The sequence below is a fragment of the Grammomys surdaster genome, unplaced genomic scaffold (genome assembly GCF_004785775.1).
Source record: "Grammomys surdaster isolate TR1022 unplaced genomic scaffold, NIH_TR_1.0 371, whole genome shotgun sequence".
Taxonomy (NCBI): Eukaryota; Metazoa; Chordata; class Mammalia; order Rodentia; family Muridae; genus Grammomys; species Grammomys surdaster.
Window position 1 is genome coordinate 5,964,222 of NW_021604790.1, and position 23,635 is coordinate 5,987,856.

Here is a 23,635-nt window from a genome sequence, read left to right on the forward strand (position 1 = left end):
TCTCTCTCTCTCTCTCTCTCTCTCTCTCTCTCTCTCTCTCTCTCTCTCTCTCTCTCTGTGCATGAGAGAGGGAGAAGGAGAGAGAGACTTGATTTTTCTTTCATTTTTAAAAATCTGTCTGGGTATTTTTGCCTGCATGTGTGTCTGTGCACCACTTGCATGCTCTGTGAAAGGCAGAAGAGGGTATCAGATTCCCTGAGACTGGAGTTACAAATGTTTGTGAGCCACCCACTTGGGTGCTAAGAATCAAACCCAAGTACTCTGGATGAGCAGACAGTGCTGTTAACCAGTGAGCCATCTCACCAACACCTTAGCTAGTAGCTTTCTTACACAGAGCAGGACCACCTGCCTAGGGACAGTGTTGCTCACAGTGGTCTGGACTGTCCTGTAAAAATATTTGTACATGGAGACATGTCCGCGTACCAATCTCATTCGTTAAATTCCTCAGTTGAGGCTTTCTTCTCCCAGGACTCTAGGCTATTTCAGGTTAAGAAAGGGAAGTAGATGTTTTAGTTACTTTTCCTGTGAAAAAAAATATGACCAAGGTAACTTATGTTTACTGATGCTTATGAATCCAGAGGGTTAGAGTCCATAATTATCATGGAGGGGAGCATGGCAGCAAAGCAGGCAGACACTGAAGCAATAGTTAAGAGCTTACATCCGTCGGATCTTCAAGTTGGAGGCTGAGACCCAACTGGAATGGTGTGGGCTTTTGGAACCCCAAAGTCCACCCTTAATGACACACCTCTCCCAAGAAGGCTACACCACCCACTTCTTTTCAAATAGTTTCAGTAATAGAGGACCAAGCATTCAAACATAGAGACTTTGGGGGGCCATTCCCATTCAAACCACCGCACTAGGATGCTAAATGAAGATCACTCACAAAGAACACGTACTATATACTTCCATTAATATGAAATGTTCAACAGAAGCATACCCATGGAGCCAGAAGTCAGCTGCCCAGAGCTGTAATGACTGAGGAGAAGAGAGACTGCTAATGAGTAGAGAGTTTCCTTTTAGGTGACAAAGAGGCTAAGTCAGGGTGATGGCTACATGGCGAATATACTAAAAATCATTGTATACTTCACATGGGTGTCCTTTTTATTTATAGAGTGTCAATAAAGCTTAAGATCAAAACAACTCCCGAGTATGGGAATTATGGTGTTGTGGTATCATAAACATTTTGAAATGAAGAAGGTGTTAGGCCAGCAAGACGACCTAGCATAGAAAGGCTCCTGCCACCAAGCCTGACAACCTGAGTTTGAACCCTACTAAACAGGATTCACATGATAGAAGGAGAGAACTGACTGCCACAAGTTGCACACACATGATTAACTTAAGAAAACCTCACTGGGCAGTGGTGTTGCATGTCTTTAATACCAGTGCTTAGGAGGCAGAGGCAGATGGATCTCTGTGAGTTCAGGTCAGCCTGGTCTACAGAGTGAGTTCCAGAACAGTCGGGATAACACAGAGAAACCCTGTCTTAAAAAACAAAACAAAAATAGAATTTGAAGGAGTGGAGGGTGAAGAAATGGCTCAGCAGTTAAGAGCACTTTTAAGACACCCACAGACATCAAATATAATCATTGAAGTTTTTATGTTTGCCTCCAGCATGTGTGTGTAGTACCTACAGAAGTGGGAGGATCCTCTAGGACTGGAATGACAGAGGCTGCGAGCCACTGCATTGGTGCTGGGAATCATGCCTCTGCAAGAGCAGCAAGTGCTCTTACATTCTGAGCCATCTCTCCAGCCCCCACCCCCACCCCAGCTGAATTATGAAGAGTGAATTGAAGTAAGAATTGAAGTATGTCCTTCACAATGAAGGACACTCAAAAGAAAAGAGGTAAAGGATTTGTACTCAGTCCAGGTGTCAGTGGTGCAGGCCTTTAGTCCTAGCACTCAGCAGGCAGAGATGTGTGAATATCTTGAGTTGGAAGCCAGTATGTTCTACACAGTGAATTCCAGGACAGCCAGGGCTCCACAAAGAAACCCTGTCTTGAAAAACAAAACAAAAGAATTTGTACTCAGGTTGTTCTTGGTGGCTGCCAGCTATTCTGGAACTAGGAAGGAGACAAAAGAAGGATGAGCTAATAGCCAACATAATGCCCTCCTACAGAGATACAGAGGCAGAACTCAAGAATGAAAGGTAAGCAGATTAACTTTGGGCATACATGCTAAGAATATAAAATCTATGCCCGTGCCCTTTCCCTCATCCTGCTTGTTCAAGGCCATTGTACGTAGAGGGAAACAGAAAGTAAAGAACTTGCCCAAGGTTGCACTACTAAATGGCAGAAACACACTTTGAATCCATCCAATTTAACTTTAGAGAGCAAGACTTCAGACTGCTTTCACACTGTTCTGCCTTTTTAATGTGTTAAGCTCTTGAGACTTAATTCTCCCTGGAGAGCTCTTAGAGCTTCAAGCAGCTGCTACTTTGTTTTTTCTTTATTTTTCCATAGTGTCCTTTTTCTCTTGTTTTCTCTGTCAATAGAACAGGTGGAAGGGGCTGGAGGGACAGCTCAGGAGTTAAGGGTATTGGTGCCCCTTCCAGAGAACCCAGGTTCAATTCCCATTCACAACATGACAGCTCACAACCATCTATAACTCCAGTTCCAGGCTATCTTGATGTCCTCTTCTGACCTCTGCAGACACGGGCACACAAGTAGTACACAGACATATATGTAGTCAAAATAAGTCAATACACATACATTAAAAATACTTAAACTAATTTTTAAACAGCAGATGGAAAAGGAAGATAGTAGTTTGACTCAAAGGCTAGCCTGATCTTTTGTCCTCTCCCCCAAATCCTGAGATTCATCTGACTGTCCCCAAGCTATTTCCTTGGGTTTAGAAGTCAAGCATGATTACAGCTGCTACTTACATACTGATTTTACTCAAACTCCAGGGGTTTATGCTGTATTTTCAACTCTCCAGTATGGGTTAGCAAAATAGGCAATGCCATCCTTGTTTACAGAAATAAAATCTAAATTATAAAGTCTTAAATGACTCGGCAAATTGCTTCTTGCGGCTGGTGGCGTAGTGGCTTATTTTGTTTGTTTTTTTTGTCGTTGTTTATTTTTATTAAAGTTTTTGCTTTTTTGTTTTGAGACAAGGTCCTGATGTCAAGACCCTTCGCCTCCCAAGTGCTGAAATTACAGACATGGCCTGCCACGTCCTACATTTAGGACTTTTTTGTTTATTGTTTCCTTTTTTTAAAACAGGCAACCTTGGCGGCAGTTTCTTTACTTGTAAAATGAACCGATTGAACTACATATTTCTTTTTCAACAAAACAATTATTTTTTCTGGACTTGCTCAGTTAGGAAGGAAAATCAGTCACATGAATCTCTACTGGAAAGAAATCGGTCGTTTCCAAGCAACAGGGAGCAATTAAGGTTTGCGTCACTCCTGGCAGGGGCGGAGTTGGAACCAATACCGCGAGGCAGCGGAACCGACTTTGCAGGATCCGGGGAAATGTTTTTGCGACGGACCAGGGAAGGAAGTGTACTGCACCATTTAGGGTCCCCGCGCCCGGTTCCTTCTCGGTCACTCAAGGATGTGCAGCTTCAGGTGCGGCTGAGCCTATGCCTTTCTGGAGACCTGTAGAAGCACTTTGAACGTCCAGACCGGGTTGTTCCAGTGCCAGACTAGACAGGCTGATTTTGGCTGTTCCTCTTTGCACCTTGCAGCCCCTTGTCGAAGCAGATGATGTCTTGGGCTGCCGCCAGCCTGAGAGAGACTGCTGCCCGATGCTTTCGTGTGCGATGCCTCGAGTTCCGCGTGGGTCCTTGGTACGTCTCCCAGCATGAAAACTTCGGCTGTGGTGCAGCTCTACACAGGACGCTGCATGTCAGCGCGACGACCTCGGCGGGACACAATAAATGGTCTAAAGTCCGGCACATCAAGGGTCCTAAGGACATGGAAAGGAGTCGAATCTTTTCTAAACTCACTCTCAGTATCCGCCTGGCGGTTAAAGGTGAGAGCCTGACAGTCCTCACTGCTGGTAACTGAAGCCCTTTTGGTGCCTAAGGCTTCACTTAGGGCCGTCCCCACAACCCCCAGTTGTCATAGTTGTCCTACCCATAACCCCCAAAGCACTTACTTACATTGGGTATTCCTGTTTTCCTTTCCAAACACCATTCAGAGACCTGCCCTTTGAAAGAGAAATGACTCCATCTAAGTCTATAGTTAGAAAGTACTTCATAGAAATAAACCTTAAGAAAGTGTGGCAAAAGCCAGAGGCCTCGAACCAGACCAATGATTCATTGCAATGAACATTTGCAAGTGAAGCTGTTTGGACAAAAGAACGTAAAGTGTGACACACCACAACACACCGCAGCTTCTGCTTCTACGTCAGAAATGGGTTTTGTTTTGTTTTGTTTTGTTTAGGGGAGGGAGACTGCAAGTGTGGAGGGTAGATCTGGAGAGATGGAAAGATCAGTGGGATTGGAGTGCATGATGTGAAATTCACAGAGAATCAATTTTAAAAGTTAAAAAAATATATTTGTCAAATAAAATGACTGAAAAAGAAAAAATAAAGAATAAACTTTAAGAGTTAAGTCAGGCCGGGTGGTGGTGGCGCACACCTTTAATCCCAGCACTTGGGAGGCAGAGGCAGGCGGATTTCTGAGTTTGAGGCCAGCCTGGTCTACAGAATGAGTTCCAGGACAGCCAGGGCTACACAGAGAAACCCTGTCTCAAAAAACCAAAAAAAAAAAAAAAAAAAATGAGAGAGAGAGAGAGAGAGGGAGAGAGTTAAGTCAGGGCTTGGAGAGAAAGCACCTGCTGCTCTTGCAGAGGATATGTGTTTGCTTCCCAGCACCCATATGACAGCTAGCAACCACCTTAAACTTCAGTTCCAAGGTACCCAAGATTCTCCTCTGGCCTCCACAGGCACTGCATGCATCATGCATGCATGCAAGCACACACAAATCTTGTAAGAAAGAAAGAAAGCAAGCAAGAAAGAAGAAAGAGAAGGAAAGTGCCTTTCTTGAAGGAACAATCCACGCCCTCTGCAGCTGCTTCTAACCATTGAAAGTTGTGACAGACATGCTGAGTCAAGTCATTTCTTGCTTTCTTTTCCCTCACCAGAGCTCCTAAGACATTTCCTTGGAAGGTCAGTTTGGAACCATGTATCTCTCCAGAGATTCTCATTTTAGTGTCAGGCTGGTAGAAGTAGAGAAAAAAAAAGTCCTATGAAAATCGTGGATCTGGAGTTAGGAAGATCTAAACTCTGTCACTGGCTAGATTGGTTCAATGACCTTCAACAAATGGTTTAACTACTGAATTTTAATTTTCTGTAAAGCAAGGACAATACCTACCTTGAGGTGGCTTGCAGCATGCAAAAGGCATTAAGAGAACATTAACTTACCCTTACATCTTGTGCCTGATGTTTCTTTTTCCTTCCTTTTCTAACAGAGTTTTGATTTAACCAACATATTATTTTGATCCAGGAGGGGATACTACAAAGAACATCCAGTATAGCTCCTACCCCCAGAGGCTGAGCATGAACCCAATGCTGTGTGAGCGTTTTCGTGATTATGCATTAACTAATACAATAAAAGCAAGGATGTTAAGATTCAACTGTTTCATCAGACAGAAATGGAGTTTGCTGAAACCTAGCAACATGATAACTATCCCTAAAGACAGGGTGAATTAGGAACTTCTTATCGAGGCTGGGCTTATAGCCCAGTGTTAAAGTACAGTGTTGAGCATGGATGAGGCCTTGGGCTCCAGCTCCTGTTCCCCCCAATAAAGAAACTTCTTCCCCAAAATAGTTCTCTGTATTCCAATAGAATTACTAAATTAACTATTTTCTGTTTGTTTGTGCAGAGTGTCACTCTTTTGTGGGTTTTTTTTTTTAATCATGGTTTCTCAGTGTAGCCCTGGCTGACCTAGAACCTGCCTCTGCCTCCTGAGTGCAGGTGTTGAAGGTGTTCACGACCATGTACAGCCAAAATCTCACTCTTGAAACTGACCCAGAATTCATTTTGTAGTTCAGGCTCCTGCCTAAGTCTCTGGAGTGGTGGGTTTACAGGTGTGCACCAATATGCTTATCTAGATGAAATACTGGTGTGTGGGTGTGTGTGTATGTGTGTGTTGTGTCTTTCCGTGGACATGAATGTGGAGACCAGAAGACCACCTTGGGTGGTATTCCTCAGCCACTTAGCCACTGTCCACTGAGCGCATGCGCGTTGTCAGAGGACAACTTTCTGGAGCTGATCCTCTCCTTCCTCCTATGAGCAGACCGCAGGGATAGACCTTAGGTCGCTAGGCTTGGACATTAGGCACTTTTACCACCATCTCTCTGGCTTTTTTATTTTTTATTTTTTGATTCAGGGCTCTTACTAGCCTAGAGTTTACCAAATAGACACCCTGGCTAGCCAGTGGTCTCAGAATCTGTTTTTGCCTGCCTGGTTCTGGGATTATAAACTGGTGGTGGTATTTTCTTACTTTGGGATCTAGGGATCACATTCAGATAGTTTTGCTTACAAGGCAAGTGCTTCACACGCCAAACTGTCTTCATTAAATAATGTTAGTATTCTAACAAAGAGTAATTTCTCATTGTTTGGGGGTTGGAGAGGCTGGAAACCACTTATTTCTCCCATGCTGTCTCCCATGCTGTAATGAGATGTCTTTGATCATTCTTTTCTCCTTATCCAGAGGGAGGCTCTAACCCTGAAAACAACAGCAGCCTGGCCAACATCTTAGAGGTGTGTCGCAGCAAGAATATGCCCAAGGCTACCATCGAGTCAGCACTGAAGACGGAGGTGTGTCCTCAGTTATTACTCACCACAGCCCCCAGAGGGTTTATGTTTGGAAAGCCGCCACAAACTCCTTACATTGTCGGGGGGAAGGGTAGGAACATAGTTGACAAGTTCAACCCAGGGACCTTTGGGGATTCTCTGTCCCTGGCCTTTGGTTAGAGTAGTGGTTCTCAACCTTGTAATTCTATGACCCTTTCATACCGTTGCTCATGTTGTGGGGACCCCAACCATAAACTTATCTCATTACTACTTCGTAACTGTAATTTTGCTACTGGTATGAATTGTAATGTAAATATCTGTATTTTCTGATGTTCTTAGGCAACCCCAGTGAGAGGGCCATTTGCACCTCCCCCCAAGGGAGTTGAGACCCACAGGTTGAGAACTGGTGGGGTAGAGGAACATGACTGGGAGTAGGCTAGGTAGACAGTATGGAGACATATACAGTGAAGAGCTGCTTTGTCAAGCTTGGAGAACAGGTAAGACCAGAGAAAGCCCTGATATTAGGCTTGGCAAGGAATTGTTTTTCTCTTCAAATGTTTATGTCTAAAGAAGAAAAGCCAGTAAAAAAAAGAGGTTGGGGCAATGGTAGCAGAGGGAGTGGGGAGGTGTTGGCCTCCAACACTTCCTCCAGAATAGGTAAGAATTTGAAGAGTTAATAAATATCTTTTTGTTGTTTTAATTTGAAACAAGGTGTGTGTGTGTGTGTGTGTGTGTGTGTGTGTGTGTGTGTGTGTGTAGCCCAGGCTAGCATGGAACTCATGATCCTCCTACCTTAGCCTCACAAAGTGCTGAGCCTATAGAGGCATTTCATCACTCTCCAGAGTAATTGTCATAAGAGCTGGCAGTTATTGGCTGTTTGTTCTAGACCAAATCCTTCAGTAAAAACTCTGCGTGCAAGATCTCAGTAACTCCTGCAAGTGATCTAAAGTGGAAACTAAGGCACAGAAAGGTTTGGTGACTTGCTTTAGGTCATGCAGAAAACGACAGACCCATATCCAAGCAGCCAGACCCCAGAGCTCAGCAGGGAACCTGAATTTCATTTGTGAAAGTGGATGGGAAGGTCATCAGTTGAAAGATCCCTGATTCAGGCCACGAACTTAGAAAGAGTAGTGGTGTGAACAGGAGATGAAGGTTCAGGGAGTCCAGAGGAGATTAGTAACTAGTTGGTGAGTGTTTGGATTTAGCTACAGAGCTGGATTCAGTGGCTCCCAGGACAAGTTCTACATATGTGATGTTTCTATAGCAGCATTCAGCAGCCCAGGGCTAGTGATGTTGAGAGTTCCTAAGTAGGTTTCTCATGGAATGGAATATAAAAGAAGATCAAAGATAGGAGTAACCAGGGACTACAGAGATGGCTCAGTGGTTAAGAGTACTTGTTGTTCTTCCAGAGGACCCAAGTTCAATTCCCAGCATCCACATCAGGTGGCTCACAAACACCTATATCTTTAACTCCACAGGATCTGACACTTCTGGTCTCCATAGACACTGTCACTCAAATGTACATACACATATAAACATAATTAAAAACAAACAAAAGTTTTTTTAAAAGTCTTTAATCCCAACATTTGGGAGGCAGAGGCAGGTGGATCTTTGAGTGCGAGGCTAATCTGGTTTACAGAGTGAGTTCCAGGACAGACAGGGCTACTCAGAGAAACCCTGTCTCAAAAAAAGAAAAACAAAACAAAAAGAAAAGCAAGCAAGCTAGCTAAGAGTGGCTGTGTGGTGGACTGGATGTGAGATCTGCTTAGAGAGGTGTGTATGGAAGCAGAGCTGGGAAAGGCTATTCAGGAACCAAGGAAACAAACTCCCTTCTATGAGGGATAGTATTTCCAGTGATCTCAGAGGTTGATAGCAATGGGCTCCCCTCAGAAGAGACAGACAAAAATAAAGACCCAAGGGTCCAAGCTTAAGTCTTGAGAGATCATACACAGAGCCACTTTTTAGTACCTGTGCTTTGGTGCTGGAAGGGTTCTGGGACATTAGGAAACAGGATGGTGCATTTATTTATTTATTTATTTATTTATTTATTTATTTATTTATTTTTGCAGAAAAACAAGGGCATTTATTTGTTGTATGAGGGTCGCGGCCCTGGAGGCTCTTCTCTGCTCATTGAGGCGTTATCAAACAGTGGTCCCAAGTGCCATCTGGACATTAAATATATACTGAACAAGAATGGGTAAGCGTGTGTATATGGAGAAAGCGGAATTAGGAAGGGGACAGCACCTTTAGGTTCCGATTCTATGTAATTCAAATGCCATTGGTCCTCAGCAGTATTCTAAGCACACTTCTTCCTTAAGTGGAATCTAGTATAATAACTGATTGTTCCTTCATGTCTTTTGAATGAAATAGGATCCCAAAGATATAATCATTGGGCCTAAGTGAAATCTTTTCCCCATTAGTCCATCTGTAGCTATATAATGGCCTAGTCTTAAAACGTTCCACTAAGACAGGAATTTTAATGGAACAGGAAACAATGGGAAAAGTTGTATCCTACAGACTCTAATGAGGGCAGGAAATAGGAGGTGGGGGTGCTCTTGGAAGGTCACTTTACCCAGCACCAGCTGTATTTTCATCATGAAGAGAGTTGCTGGGTGTCTCTGGGTATTCCAGGGGCCAGATGGGTTAAGGGATGGTGTTAGGGTGCAGCGCTGTCTAGAGACTGGGTGTCTAAAATCATCCACGCATTCTTGCCTGCTCCCTTTCCTGTCAGGGGAATGATGGCTGAAGGTGCACGTCACTTTTTTGACAAAAAAGGAGTGGTTGTAGTTGGAGTGGAGGATAGAGAGAAGAAAGCAGTGAACCTAGAGCGCGCCCTAGAACTTGCCATCGAAGCAGGAGCTGAGGATGTGAAGGAAGACGAAGACGAAGAAGAAAAGAACCTTTTTAAAGTGAGTATGAGGTCCCATGTATAAAAGGACTTGCTTCCAAGCTGACAACCCGAAGCATTTGTGTTTGATGGGATTCCAAGGGGTTCCTAATAGATACCTAAAGGTATGCTTCTCTGAGATCTTCCTTCCTGTGTGTCAGGATACAGGTAAAGCAAAGCATCCACAAATTGCACAGTGTTATTAAGTGAGTACTGGAGGGTAGGCCTACTCTTGTGAGTCTGTGAGCACTGGGAACTATGAGCTTAAAGGCCAATGAGAATATAGTTCAGGTTGCTCCACTCAGGATTTTGCAGAGTTCTGTCTGGCATTACTTCCTGCCTTCTCACCTGCTCACTTCTTTCATCTCTAGTTCATTTGTGATGCTTCTTCACTACATCAAGTGAGGAAAAAACTGGACTCCCTGGGCCTGTGTCCTGTGTCCTGTTCACTGGAGTTCATCCCTCACTCCAAGGTGCATCTGGCTGAACCTGAGCTGGAACAGGCCGTTCACCTCATCCAGGCTCTTAACAACCATGAGGATGTGATTCATGTTTATGACAATATTGAATAAGCAGATTCCACTAGACGTGTCTCCAGGCTCTTTCATAGGCCAGCACAAGCTTCTGCAGCAATCTCGGAGACTGAAACAGGTGGGAGCCTATTAGAGACCTGCTGCAATGGCTTACTGCCTTGGGAAAAAGGGACTTAGCTCTGTTGGTGTCACAGGGCCATCTGGAATTCAAGGTGACACTGGCTAGCTGGTCTGACTCTGATCCCAGGTGACTGGCTCTTATGAAGAGTCTTAAGAGTCCTGTGGTACCGTAGAGTGGAAAATGATCTTCAATAATAACAGTAGTGACTTTTGAATGTTTTATTGCTGGTATGACTCTTGAGTTGCCGTAATTTGTGTCCAGTTTTTGAACCTCTGGACTAACTAACATTCAAGCCCACATGCTTACTTCTCTACTTTCATACTGAGATTGTCTTTTTCCTTTTTTTTCTATTTTGGAATAGAGACATGGCTGTTCTTGTGGTTGAATGCTGGTCTAATGACCTAGCCTTTTCATTTATTCATACAGCTAATATTTCTTGAACACCTAATTTTACAAGAATTGTGCTTTTCTAGGGAGCAGGCAGTTCAGCTGATACTTATGTCCTGTTCTAAGATGTAGGACCTCAAAGGGAAACCACAGGGATGTACCCATGGAGCATCCCAGGGTATCACGGATAACGTTCATTATCTTTGTTCTCTCTATGTGGTTCTGTTCCTCTTTCTGAGCTTTAGTGCCAATAGGAAATCAGGTGTCGAGGGAAAAGGTCTCTTCAGGGCCTACTTTGATTAACCCCTGTGTTCTCATATTGATAAGAGCAGATGGGATTGCTTTCCTGAAGGGCTTATACTAACCTAGGTTTGAAAGCTTGAGGGCCTCAGAAGGCCAGTTTTGGCTCCTTTTCTAATGACACTAAGTAACAGGAATGATGGTAACTAGAGGGGAAACCAGAGGGGAAACGGGAAAAGGAAGACTGACGGGATGGGCCAGAGCCTGGCCTTTGTACCTTAACCAAAGAAAGTTTGTTGGGCTAAGTCATGTAATTATCAACTAGCACATTGTCTGAATGGGGTAACTCGATGTTGACTGACTGCTTTATAATAAATATGATACTGTTGTATTATTTGATTTTACCAGCAAACCTGTGAAACAGAACAAGGGGTGGGAAATGGCTTGGCAAGTAAAGTATTTGCCATGCAAATGTGAAGACCTGAGTTCAAATCCACACAAGTCTCATAAAGGCTGGGTACGGTAGTATGTATCTGTAGCCCCAGTGTTCCTATAGGAATATGGGAGGCTAGGACAGGAGAGTCCCCCAAAGCTTGGACTAGCTTGATGTTCATAGAAGCAAAATAAAAGAGACCCTGTCTCAAACAAGGTAGAAGGTGAATACTCATACCCGAGTCCTCTGACCTCCACACATATGCCATGTCACATACGTGCCCACACTTAACACAAAAATACTGACATATGATGTACACCTGTGTACATATATACATGCACAAAAAGATTAAAATAATTATTTTATGTATACATTATCATATACCTAGGGCTAGAGAGGTGGGTCTCTCTTTTTTTTTCTTCTGATCTCTTAGAACATTCACATACATATGATACACACACACACACACACATACACACACACATACACACACACACAAGTAAAAAAAAGAAAAGAAGCCAGGCAGTGGTGGCGCACGCCTTTAATCCCAGCACTTGGGAGGCAGAGGCAGGCAGATTTCTGAGTTTGAGGTCAGCCTGGTCTACAGAGTGACTTACAGGACTAGACAGAGAAACCCTGTCTCGAAAAACAAAACAACAACAACAAAAATCTCTTTAAAAAAAAAAAACCCTCAAATTATCTCCTTCCAAACAAAGGAGAATGGTCTAATACAGCATTTTATGTTGGCAGACCTTGTTTATAATATAGCCCTAATTTAGAAATGTTGAATATAAACTCAGTTGAGGAGTATGATTGTTTCTAACCTGAGAAACATTAAGGGAACTTGGCTACTCATGTAAACAGGCCCCTTCCAATCTAGAAGAGTTCATTAATAGGAGTTGTTGTGGAACCAGTTTCCTTGCAGGGAGCCCTGCTTGCTGGGAGGCGCCCATGAGAAGGACTCGGCACTGACCCCTGGTGGCCAGCGCCGCATGCTCCTGCTGTTAACAAGGAAAAGCAGAAATGGGTTGACTGGAACCTTTCCTGTTATGTCTGGGTCCAGTTGAGCCCATAAAATATACATAAAGATAGTCATACCCATACAATATAATTAAGATTAAGAAACTACTGTGAAGATGCCTGGTAAAGACATTTAAGAAGGGAAATTTTTAGTTTAGTGATACATTCTGTCTGATTTTCATTGTTATAAAAATTTTGTAACAATAGCATCTGTGTTTCAGGGAAGAAAGCTTAGAGTTTTCTTTGTTATTTCTGCTTTGAAATCTCACTTGGAGATCATGAATGGAGTGTTCAGGAGTCTCAATAAAGATTTGGGAATGACACTTGGGAGGCAGAGGCAGGTGGATTTCTGAGTTTGAGGCCAGCCTGGTCTACAGAGTAAGTTCCAGGACAGCCAGGGCTATACAGAGAAACTCTGTCTCGAAAAAACAAAAACAACAACAACAAAAAAAAAGATTTGGGAATAAGAAGGCTAAGTTATAGCTCTTCCCGTTGCACAATAAAGCCCTGGCATTCATTGGAAACAATCACCTTGCTAAGCATACTTTATATCAAGCTGGCTATGGTGACACACACTGTAACCTGGCACTTGGTAGGCAAGAGTAGGAAAATTCTTGAGAATTTAAAGCTAACCTGGTCTACATATGGAGTTCCAGCCCAACCAGGGCTACATAGTAAGACCTTGCCTCAAAAAAAAAAAAACAAAAATCAAACAAAAATATTTTATTTTTGTTTATAAAAATATTTTATATTATAAGCATTTTATAAAATGCTTATAATATAGTATTATGTAAAGATTCACAGTTACATGTATGTTGGGCTAGGGTGTAGCTCAGTAGCGGAGCATGTGCTTAGCATGTGTGAGATACCCTGAGTGCAGTCTCTGGCATATGTACTAAATATAGTACACCTCAAGTTTTGAAATATTTATTCAACAATACTATCTTCACTAGTTCTTTTCTTCTTTTTTTTGCCCCCCCTTTGAAACAAAGTCTCATATCTAGGTTAGCTTCAGATTTGTTATATGGCCAACCTGGCTTTGAACTTCTGGTCCTCTACCTTCCAAGAGCTTACATGGCATTTGGTTGTTTTTGGTTTTTGTTTTGTCTTGTCTTGTTTTGTTTTGTTTTATGGCTAGGAGGAAATTTGTCATAATTTTAGAAATGACAATTGTAGAGTGGTGATGTCACTGTTTTTTTTTTTTTTTGCTTTGTCTTGGAGTTTTATTTTATTTTCATTAGTGAGATAGTTTTACTCTGTCACACAAGCTGGCCTTGAGCTTGCTGTAGGCCTTGAACTCATAGCCATTCTCCTGCTTTACCTCTCCTGAGATTACTAGAGCTGTGGCTCACCATGCCTGCTAGTATTACTGAGTTTTTCTTTCTAGAATCATGTTATTTTTATCAGGGGAAGTTTTTGTTTTTGTTTTTCCAGTGGTAGAGCTACAACCCAGGGCCTCACACTCACTAGGCTCTGTTACTGAACTACATCCCTGGCCCAAACTAACAAATACATGCTGGTCCTATATACCAGTTATTCCAACACTAGGGAGGCTAAGACAGAAGGGTTAAGACAGGAGGGTTTTGACTTTGAGTTTAGAAAACAAATCTATAAACCGAAGTTAAAGCCAAAATCTAAAAAATATTACATTACTCATATTATTGCCCAACTAGGAGACAGACAACATTTGGAAGTCTGGATATAGTTTGTGTGTGTGTGTGTGTGTGTGTGTGTGTGTGTGTGTGTGTGTGTGTGTGTGTGTCTTGCTAACCAGCCACTGGACAATTTTCTATGTTGTCTTCAGGAACACCATCCACCTTTGAAATAGAATCTCATTTTTCTGGAGTTGAGCAGTTAGTTTAGATTGGCTGGTAAGTGATCGTCAGCATCCTCTTGTTTCAGCCTCCCCAGGGCTAAGATTATAAGAGCATGCTACCATGCCTGGCATTTCTGCATGGGTTCTGGCGATTAAACTCAGGTTCTTACGCTTGTAAGACAAACACTTGCTGACTGACCTTTCTCCCCAGCCTAAGTTATTTTTCTTTGAATTTTATAGCAGAGCATACAATAAAGCTTCAAACTCCAAGAAGCTCTGACTCCTAGGTATTTTGAATTCTTATGGACTCCTCTGTAGATGTCCTGGGAAAACAAAGAGTCAGTGGGTCTGGCAGGAGTGAATGCCAAACTAGTTTTGACTTCATTCTGTTCGGCAAGTGAATGAATAGGTAGCACTTTTAAGTTTATTCTTTCTTGTATCTTTTGCTTATGACAAAGACATTATTTTTATTTATTTTTAATCTTATTTTACTTTGTGTGTGTGTGTGTGCGCGCGCGCGCATCCAGGGAAACCAGAAGAGTGTATCATACTCCCTTGGAGAAAGAGATACAGGTAGTTGTATCTCTTAATTAAGGACATTTTCTTAATTAGTGACTGATGGGGAGGGCCCAGCCCACTGTGCATGGTGCTATCCTTAGACTAGTGGTTCTGCCTTCTATAAGAAAGCAGGCTGAGCATGCCATGAGGAGCAAGCTACTAAGCAGCAGCCCTCCATGGCCTCTGCATCTGCCCCTGCCTCCAGGTTCCTGCTCTGTTTCCGTTCCTGTCCTGATTTCCTTCAGTGATGAACTAGTGTGGAAGTGTTCACCAAATAAACCCTTTCCTCCCCAACTGACTTTTTGGTCATTGTGTTTCATCACAGCAATAGTGACCCAAACTAAGATAGGGGCCATTCTTATTCAGACCACCACAGGATCCATCAGTGAGCCATGCCCAGTGTGGATTTGGGGATCCAAACTCTGGTCCTCTACAAAAACAGCAAATACTCTTAAATGAAAACATCTCTCTGTCCCTCTACTTATTTTTTTTTAAGTTAGTAAGTGGGAATGGTAGTCTATGTCTACAGTCTGAGCACTGGGAATACTCAGGAAGGATCGTCTCCTGAATTTGAAGGCAGACTCCCCTAGGATACAGATTCTGGGTCTGCCAGTCTTGAACAAGAATTTAACCTCTTTAATACAGGACTCTCTGTCTGTAAAGTGGAGGTGTTAATAACACCTAACTTGCAGGGCACTTAAACTGCTGTTTGGCATAGGAAGTCTTCAGTGCAGGAGAGATGGTTCGATGGGTATAGTACAAATACAAGGACCTAAGTTTGAATCTCCAAAACCCTGATGAAACCCTAAGTGGCAGCGCCCAATCTGTAATCCCAGTGCTCCTGTGGAGAGATGGCAGAGACAGGAGAATCCCTAGAAGCTTGTGGCCAGCTAGCCTGGAGTATACATACAGCAGTACACAGCAGAAAGATCTTGCCACAGTCAAGGTGGAATGCAAGGTCATCTTATATCTTTACACAAATGCATATGTACACACAAACTCCCCCACCATCACACACACACACCCCACACAGGTAAAACACCCCTGGCTTCCTCGGGCTCTTGAATTCATACATATATTCCCCTCACCCCTACATACAAACAAATAATTAAAATAATAAAAATAAATCTTTCAAATTTTAAGTTACCCTCTATAATCTGGCTTCACCACACATAAGTGCACACACACACACACACAGAGGTTACAGGGTATCCTGGATCTTTTTGGTATCTGTAGAGGAAGGCTCTTTATTCTTGTTTGTGGGTATATATGATTTTTATTATATTACTATATCATAACTTGTTTAACCATTCTATCAGTGGCTATTTGGATGTCTACTTAGAAAAGAGGTTACAATGAATTTTCTTTACCTTTGCTTACTTGCAAAGTACTCTTTGGGATAAATTTATACCAGCATTACTTTAAAATGAATACTACTTTTATTTAGAAGAAAAATACCAATAATTTTTAAGAAATCAAGTTTGAAAGAATCTTCTATGAGATATGCATATTATTCCTTGATGACACAGTAAATTAATTGGTTCAGCAGGTAATCTAAAATATACCCTGCTTTATCTCTGAATTAGAAGAATTTTCATGAAACAGGTGATAGGTTTACTGGTATTTTCCTTTTGTAAACCAAATGTATTGATCTCTCCCCGAAGAGATTCTGTCCACTGTTTATTGTTCCTGCTGTGTCCCATGGACACCATGTTCTTGAAAGAAAAGAATGAAAGTGTGTAGCTACTATGTAATAGGGCTGCCAGATAGGGCCCACACTTTCTTAGGCCCTGGCACTGGAAGTAGGTAGGCATGGCTGAGATACCCACAGGCATGTGGTCACTGTAAAACTAAGAGAAGGTATGTCCCAGCAAGGAAGCTTTTTGCACAGTGTTAAGAAAGGAGAGAAAGTAGCCCACAAAGGGAAGAGTAAAATACGTAACTAAGGGTATATTCGAGGACATTACATTCAATTACTAGTGTCCCCATTTAACATTCAACACACACACACACACACACACACACACTTACTTTGTTATTTTGAGTCAGAGTGTCATGCTATGCTATATGGTCCTAAGGAATGTGCCTTGTAACATAGTCTAGGGCCTGGCTTTCAACTTGAGGCAATCTTCTTTTGCTTCCTGAGTACTATGATTACAGGCATGTGTGCACCACCACACCCAGCAGGTATTTCAAATGTACTGTTAAAGATGGTTGGCATGCCAGTTTGAAGGACATCTTCTTCCTTGCTCACTTGTTGTCCCCACCCGCAGTGCTAAGGGAGCAAACTCAGGTTCTTGCACATTCTAGGTGAGCCCTTTACCAGTGAGCTACATCCCCTTCCTGACAGCTTCTGTTTCTCTGCTTATTTTACAAAATGCACTTACATTAGATCAGAGTAAGTGCTCTTGGAGCATAGCAAAGGCCTTCCTTAGCCTAGCTGGAGAGGGAGTGGAGGAGAACTAAGAGGACTTAATTCTACTCAGAAGGAATGAGACTGGGAGCAGAAATGGAGAACATTCACTACAGAGAACATAGTACACATAGGACTGTGTGGGGAGGGGGGCAGGGAGCAGAATGTCTTAGTTTGGGTTTTACAGCTGTGAACAGACACCATAACCAAGGCACCTCTCAAAAGGACAACATTTAATTGGGACTGGCTTACAGATTCAGAGGTTCAGTCCATTATCATCAAGGCAGGAACATGGCAGCATCCAGGCAGGCATGGTGCAGGCAGAGCTGAGAGTTCTACATCTTCATCTGAAGGCTGCTAGCAGAATGCTGGCTTCCAGGTAGCTAGGATGAGGGTCTTATAGCCCAGGCTCACAGTGACACACCTACTCCAACAAGGCCACACCTTCTAATAGTGCCAGTCTCTGGGCCAAGCATATACAAACCATCACAGGGGGATGGATTGAAAAGTTGAGATTGATTTGATTTCAGGAATTTCCAGTGTGGCTGCAGCATGGACTTAGGATGAGAATACTTTGTTACCTCATTCACATTAGATTCTTTTTATTTTTTAAAAAATTATTGGTACATGTGTGTGCCTGGTTTATCTATGTGTATGACAGCATGCATGCATGGTACCCATGGAGTTGAGATGAGGGCCCATCCCCTGGAGCTGGATTTACAGGCAGTTGTGAGCTGACCAGTGTGGGTGCTGGTAACTGAACCTGGGCTCTCTGTACAAGCAGCAAACACTCTTTACTGCTGAGCTCTCTCTCCAGCCCCTATCTGAGTCATCTTAAAACTGATGGGTTATAATATTTGTAAATAGGGTTTTCTAGGATCAAGTGTCTGATGGAAAGTTAGTCTGTGGTGTGAATACACTTGAAGTAAATGAAGTAAGAGATTTTGATGGTTTGAACTGGGCTAGTGGAGCCAGGGTGAAAGAGATGCAGAAGCATTGGAGACCTGATAACTCGGTGTCTTCCTTGGGGAACTGACAATGAACAGAGGAAATGTGAACAGTGAAGGAAAGTGATGGATTCAGTTTGGACCTGTAGAATTTGAGGTGTCTGTAGAATGGTCAAGAGTGGTGCCTCAGGAGCTTAGAACAAAGACCTGCCTGAGCTGGAATCCTCAGAACACAGGGTAACTGCAGCATGGAAAGGTTTAGTGTCTTTAGTGACTGAGGGACAAACAGTGGAATGGAATTCACAAAGAAGGCATCTGAAGGAAAGGTAGAAGGAAGAAGCTGACTTAGCTTGCCCACTGGAGAGGTTAAGTGAGATTACATGCCTGGCATCTAATAAATGACTGGTGTTTTTCCTTAGCAGAAAAAAAAAGATTATTCTATTTCAGACACTTCAGTAAATTAGAGACTTAATCAAGTGAGAATATGAGACTTGAGAGTTTGAAGAAAAACAAGTTGGGTACAGTGCCACATCCCTTTAATCCCAGCACTCAGGCGGCAGAAGCAGACAGATCATTGAGTTTCAGACCAGAAAGACTACAAAGACGTTCCAGGACAGCCTAGGTCAGAGATTGTCTCAAACCACAACACACAAATCACCAAAAGGTGGGGGTGGGGGGGAAATGAGAATTAATTAAATAGTATGAAGTTGAGGGTGGGGATAAAGAAAAAGGGTTGTATATGACACTCCTTAAGAGATCTGACACTCCAAAGCCACCCCCTAAGGTGTTTCTAAATGACAACTGAAAATGGCATCTTTAGATTTTTCTGGAATCTGAACTATGTCATTGGAACAGTCTCCAGAGAAAGGGAACCCACACTAATTGTGGTAGAGTTGGAATCTAAAGACCGGGTGTATAAATTGTTGAAACAATGGAGGTTGAAGAAGTTAATCACAATGCTCTTTTGAAAGATCACACAGCCAGTACAATTGTTTTGAGACAATATTTAGCGGCACAGGAAACGCAAAAGTGTAAGCACACCACAAAACAATATGAAGTTATTTTTTGTCAAACGTTGCATATCTAGGTAGGAAATAGATAAAACTTATCTCCAGGGTAGAGATTTTCTGTTTTCTGTACTTTTAAATTTTCTTTTAAAAAACGTGTCTCGCTTTTATAATTCTAAGAGCAAAACTGTTGTCCAAAAGCAACTCTAGCAGAACTCAGAATGTGGAGACCCTCATTCCAGCACTACCCTAGCCTTTGGAGGGATCAGGTATGGCCTCGGAGGTCTGAGACTCAGGGGAATGAGGGAAGTAAGGAGACCGCCCCCTGCCTGTAAAGCCCGCACTCACGTAGAGCCATGGTCTACTCAGGGGCGAGCGGAGCACAAGTGGCCTGGAAGCACCGAGCCAAATCTTCCCCGCCCATTCCGCGCCAGACACTTCGCACTACCAGGGGCCAGACACCTCAGCACCTCGAGGTCGCCGACAACCGACAACCTTAGGGCCGAGGGTTGTCGTTTTTTGAGGGCCTCTACAGAAAACGCCTTTACACGGCGCCAGGCCAGGGTAGCCGCTGAGGGGAACGGCGCCAGCCCGCGCGTCTGCCGAGGGTTCCGCAACTGAGTAGAGGGTTGTGGGCGGGGCCTCAAGTCGGAGCTGTGATTGGAGCAGCCCACACCTTGGCCAGAGAGGCCGAGAGCGCCAGCTAGCGACGCTCCGCGGCGGATGCTCCGCCCTCTCTCCGTGATTGGCTAGGCACGAGAGGATGAGAGCTGTCTCGGTGATTGGCAGGCTCTAGACAGCCCTCGGAAATCGCCTTGACTTCGCCCATTGGCATCCTGCGAGAGTAGGCGGGATTGGTCCGTCGTGATTAGCTGGCGGATGAGAGTGAGGGCGTTGGGAGAGAGCGAAGAGGAGGGGCGGGAGTATCTGACTTCCTCCTGGTTATTGGCTGGTAATGGGAGTGGGGAGGTAGTGCCAAGGCCCAGCGTCAGCCTGCGATTGGCAGATGCTGGCATGAGTGACAGACTGCAAGGCTTGCTGCGCGCCCAGCGGTTTGTTTTTCGGAGCGTTCCTGAGGTGGAGAACAGGGGCCGGTCGGAGCGACTTCTGGACTTCAGGACTGGCAGGCGGGCCGGCCGAGTGGCGCCGCCGAGGCCGGGTAGGGCCGAGCCTGAGAGCGCCGGGGATGTAGCGGGCCACCCTGCTCATGCCACAGCGCCCGGCCGCGGCCGGAGCCGGAGCCTGGGGAGGCGGCGGGGGCCCCGAGCGCAGCCCACGGCCCCCGCGCGGAGCCAGGCCCGCTGCCGTCCCCGCCGCCTGCTCCCCCGGCATGCAGCCCCGGCTGCGGAGGTGACACTTCTGGGCTGTAGCCGCCGCCGCCGCTATCGCCACCATGGGTGAGTACCGCCACCGCCCCGGCCTGTGCCCGCGCTGCCTCGCGACGCCCCGCCCCGGGCTGAGGGGAGGAGGACCTGGGCCGCCGCCTGACAGGCATGGACAGTTCGCCGGGCCCGGGGCTGAGGACCGCAGACCGCTCGCCTCTTCTCGGCGACGCGACCCGGGCGGCAGCTCAGGCCACCAGGACCCTCCGGGAGTGCCCTACGGGCCAAACCCACTCAACAGCTCCCTTTCCGGGCGTGCGGCCGGCGCATCCCGGGGAGGGGTCTGCGGGGCCGAGGCCCGTGCTTGGTCGGGCCGCCCACTCCGGTCCCCAGCGAGCTGGCGCGCGAGCTTGAGGGTGGGGGAGCCGGAGCTCAGTGTGGGGCCGGGGCTGGAGCCTGGTGCAGGCCCAGCTGCTGTTGTGTCTTTTCCTTGATTTGCTTTTTTTTTTTTTTTCCTGCCTGTGTCATTTCCTTCCCTTTGCTCACACAGGCTGGCCTGTGAGTTCCCGGGGCTTTGCTCTGGAGCTCCGAGCGCTCCCCTGCGCAGGGGGGAGGGGATCCACTGCGACGCTATTCAACGCAGATCCCTGTTAGCAATAGCAGGCTTAAGAAATGCGAGCTGCGCTCTTCGCAGATTACTAGAAGTTAAGAATCCTTAATCGCTGTGGCTTATAACAACTCAAACCGTACTTTTGGAAAAACCCCGCTCTTATTTTTATCCTGCGCTATCCCTGAAACTATGTAACTTTTTGGAAGAGGCATTCGCTACATAAAAGAATCACTATGAAATCATTTCCTTTTTGTCAGTATTTGTAATTCTGCTGTGAAAAGTAATCTAAGAAAAGCTTTTCAATGTCTTTCTACACAATATTTGAGCTGATTTATATATCTTTCGTCTAATTTTGGTACTTTACTAAAAGACTTGGACTTAGCTAAGGAATGTATGACATTTTAAATATATTTTGCTTCCCCAGTTGGGACAGGCATTGTGATGCTCTTGTTCCTGATCTCAATCAGGTTTTGCAAAAATATTTAGTATTATCCTAAGTCAGAAAGGGGTAAAGTTTAGTGAACGTCTCCTTTGCGGACGTATTCATTGCTTGTATGAGTGCTCCATATGAAGATACAGTGTTAATGCTTGTTTTTCCCTAAAACAAGGTCAAGTCATTTTTGTAGGAGATTTAGTGGGTGCAGTAGCACCTTGGCCAGATACTCATTGTGGTGGAGCTCCTTACTCTGGCTTTAAAGTAATTGCTTTGTTCTTTATCACGCTGCCCCTTATACAGTATGGGAAGAATTTGTTCATTTGCTGGGTTTTCTATTCCCTTTCTGTGCTGTATTTCAGAGTTTTTTTCTACAGAGCTCTCATCTAAGAGACACAAAAGAAACCTAGAAAGGATTCATATTTCAATATTTATTTATATTTATAATACAATATATTCCAATAAATGTTGACGAAATGCTTATTATATGGGGCATATATTTCTTTATATATTAATGGGGAACAGAATTCTTTTTATCCTCAGTTTTCCCACATTTATCTACTGCTACAGAATTTAAGCTAAATCTTTGAATTATCGACCTATATTGTAATAGTCTAATAAGCTTTCCTTCTTGCAGGGTGTGTGAGCCTTAAGTTCCAAAGGGGATTGTGAGACCCTTGAGGATGTACAGACCTCACATGTAACACTTTGACTGTAAAACCAGTGTTTGACACGGGGTATCCAGTAATGATGGCAACATCTCATTATTTAGTATGAGGATAGATGAGAGCCTGTTTTCAAATTTGAAGATGTTTTCAGCCAATGTATGAATATGTGGAAAGGCCATGCTGGGAGGAAAGAAACTATGTGGGTAAAGTCCCAAAGGAAAAAGAACAGGAAACATGGTATCTTCTTACTTGATCCTCTGTTACTTTTTAAATGTATATTTGTTTCCAGTGCTGGTCATCAGACCTAAGCCTTATGAGTGCTAGGCAGGCACTCTGCCATTGAACTACATCCCTACCATTCTCTTGAATACCTTTTCTTTTCCCTCTCTTTCTCTCACATTAAAAAAAAATATGTATTTATTTTTATTTCATCTGCATTGGTGTCTTACCTGCATGTCTGTGTGAGGGTGTGAGCTACAGACAGTTTTGAGCTGCCATATGTATGCTAGGAATTGAACCTAGGTCATCTGGAAGAGCAGGCAGTACTCTTAACTGTTGAGCCATCTCTCCAGCTCTTTCTTTCTCCCCCCCCACCCCCCCTTTTTTTTTAGTTCTGAGATAGAGTCTTCCTGTGTAGTCCTAGCTACTCTGGAACTTTCTATGTAGACCAGGCTGTCCTTAAATTTAAAGTAATTCCTGCTTCCCCAGAACCTAGTAAACTCAAACAGTTAATAAAAAAATATCCTTAATATTTTCATTTCATTTAAACTCCAGGTCAGTGACTAAAGGACTAAAACTAATTTGCATCTCTGCTGTGCAGTACTTTGATTCATAGTCATATTTTCCTGAGTGGTTCTATGCTCCAGACTCAAGCTTGTTTGACAACTTGACTTATTAGTAAAAACAGGTCAGATTTTATATTGTCTGTTAGCCTCAGCAAAAGTCTAGTGGAAACTACAACTTATCTTTGTAAAGTGTGGGAAATCTTTGTTTAGTTTTTTGACTTTGAAACTGTGACTATTGAAAATTTTTTTTCTTGTACATATTAGAATTTCTTCCATTAATTATGGTAATGCTGTTAATAATTCCTGGGACTTATTTGCTAATGTTTATTCTTTTTCTAAATATAACTTGAAGCTTATGGGAATATATTAAAAATGGGTAAGGACTTGGAAATACTACAGGAATTCAGGGAACTGAATACAGGATTAAAGATGATTGGTTCTGTAGAGGCTGACAACTTGGTTTGAGTTGTAATCATTATAACTTACAGAACTAGGTCTTTCGTCTATGGTTCCAAGGCTTTTGGAAGCATCTAAGAACAGTCTTCAATTCGTCTAGACCATCCCTGTAGTAAGCTCAACATGGTTAACAACTGTTTTGAGAGAATCTTGAATCACAGTTTAATAAATTAACATGCTTATATCATGAGTAGATTTTGATTTTCTTTTTTATAGATTTATTTTTGTTTATGTGTATGTGTTTATGTGAATGTC

The 23,635-nt window shown here is 43.7% G+C and overlaps 2 protein-coding genes across 2 annotated transcripts in view; both read left to right on the top strand.

Annotated features, from left to right (window-relative positions):
- The first annotated feature begins 3,482 nt into the window (after positions 1–3,482).
- On the top strand, positions 3,483–11,311 carry LOC114632126 (translational activator of cytochrome c oxidase 1). The gene is made up of 5 exons (XM_028780604.1): positions 3,483–3,974; positions 6,662–6,768; positions 8,814–8,941; positions 9,476–9,653; positions 10,003–11,311. The coding sequence occupies exons 1-5, from the start codon at positions 3,704–3,706 to the stop codon at positions 10,201–10,203; spliced, it is 885 nt and encodes a 294-aa protein (XP_028636437.1). The 5' UTR covers positions 3,483–3,703; the 3' UTR covers positions 10,204–11,311.
- An 8,899-nt stretch (positions 11,312–20,210) lies between these two features.
- Map3k3 (mitogen-activated protein kinase kinase kinase 3) overlaps positions 20,211–23,635 on the top strand; it is a 66,371-nt gene continuing 62,946 nt past the window's right edge. Inside the window, exon 1 of the mRNA XM_028780374.1 lies at positions 20,211–20,503. Coding sequence (XP_028636207.1) covers positions 20,500–20,503 — 4 coding nt within the window. The 5' untranslated portion in view covers positions 20,211–20,499. The remainder of the gene's footprint in view (positions 20,504–23,635) is intronic.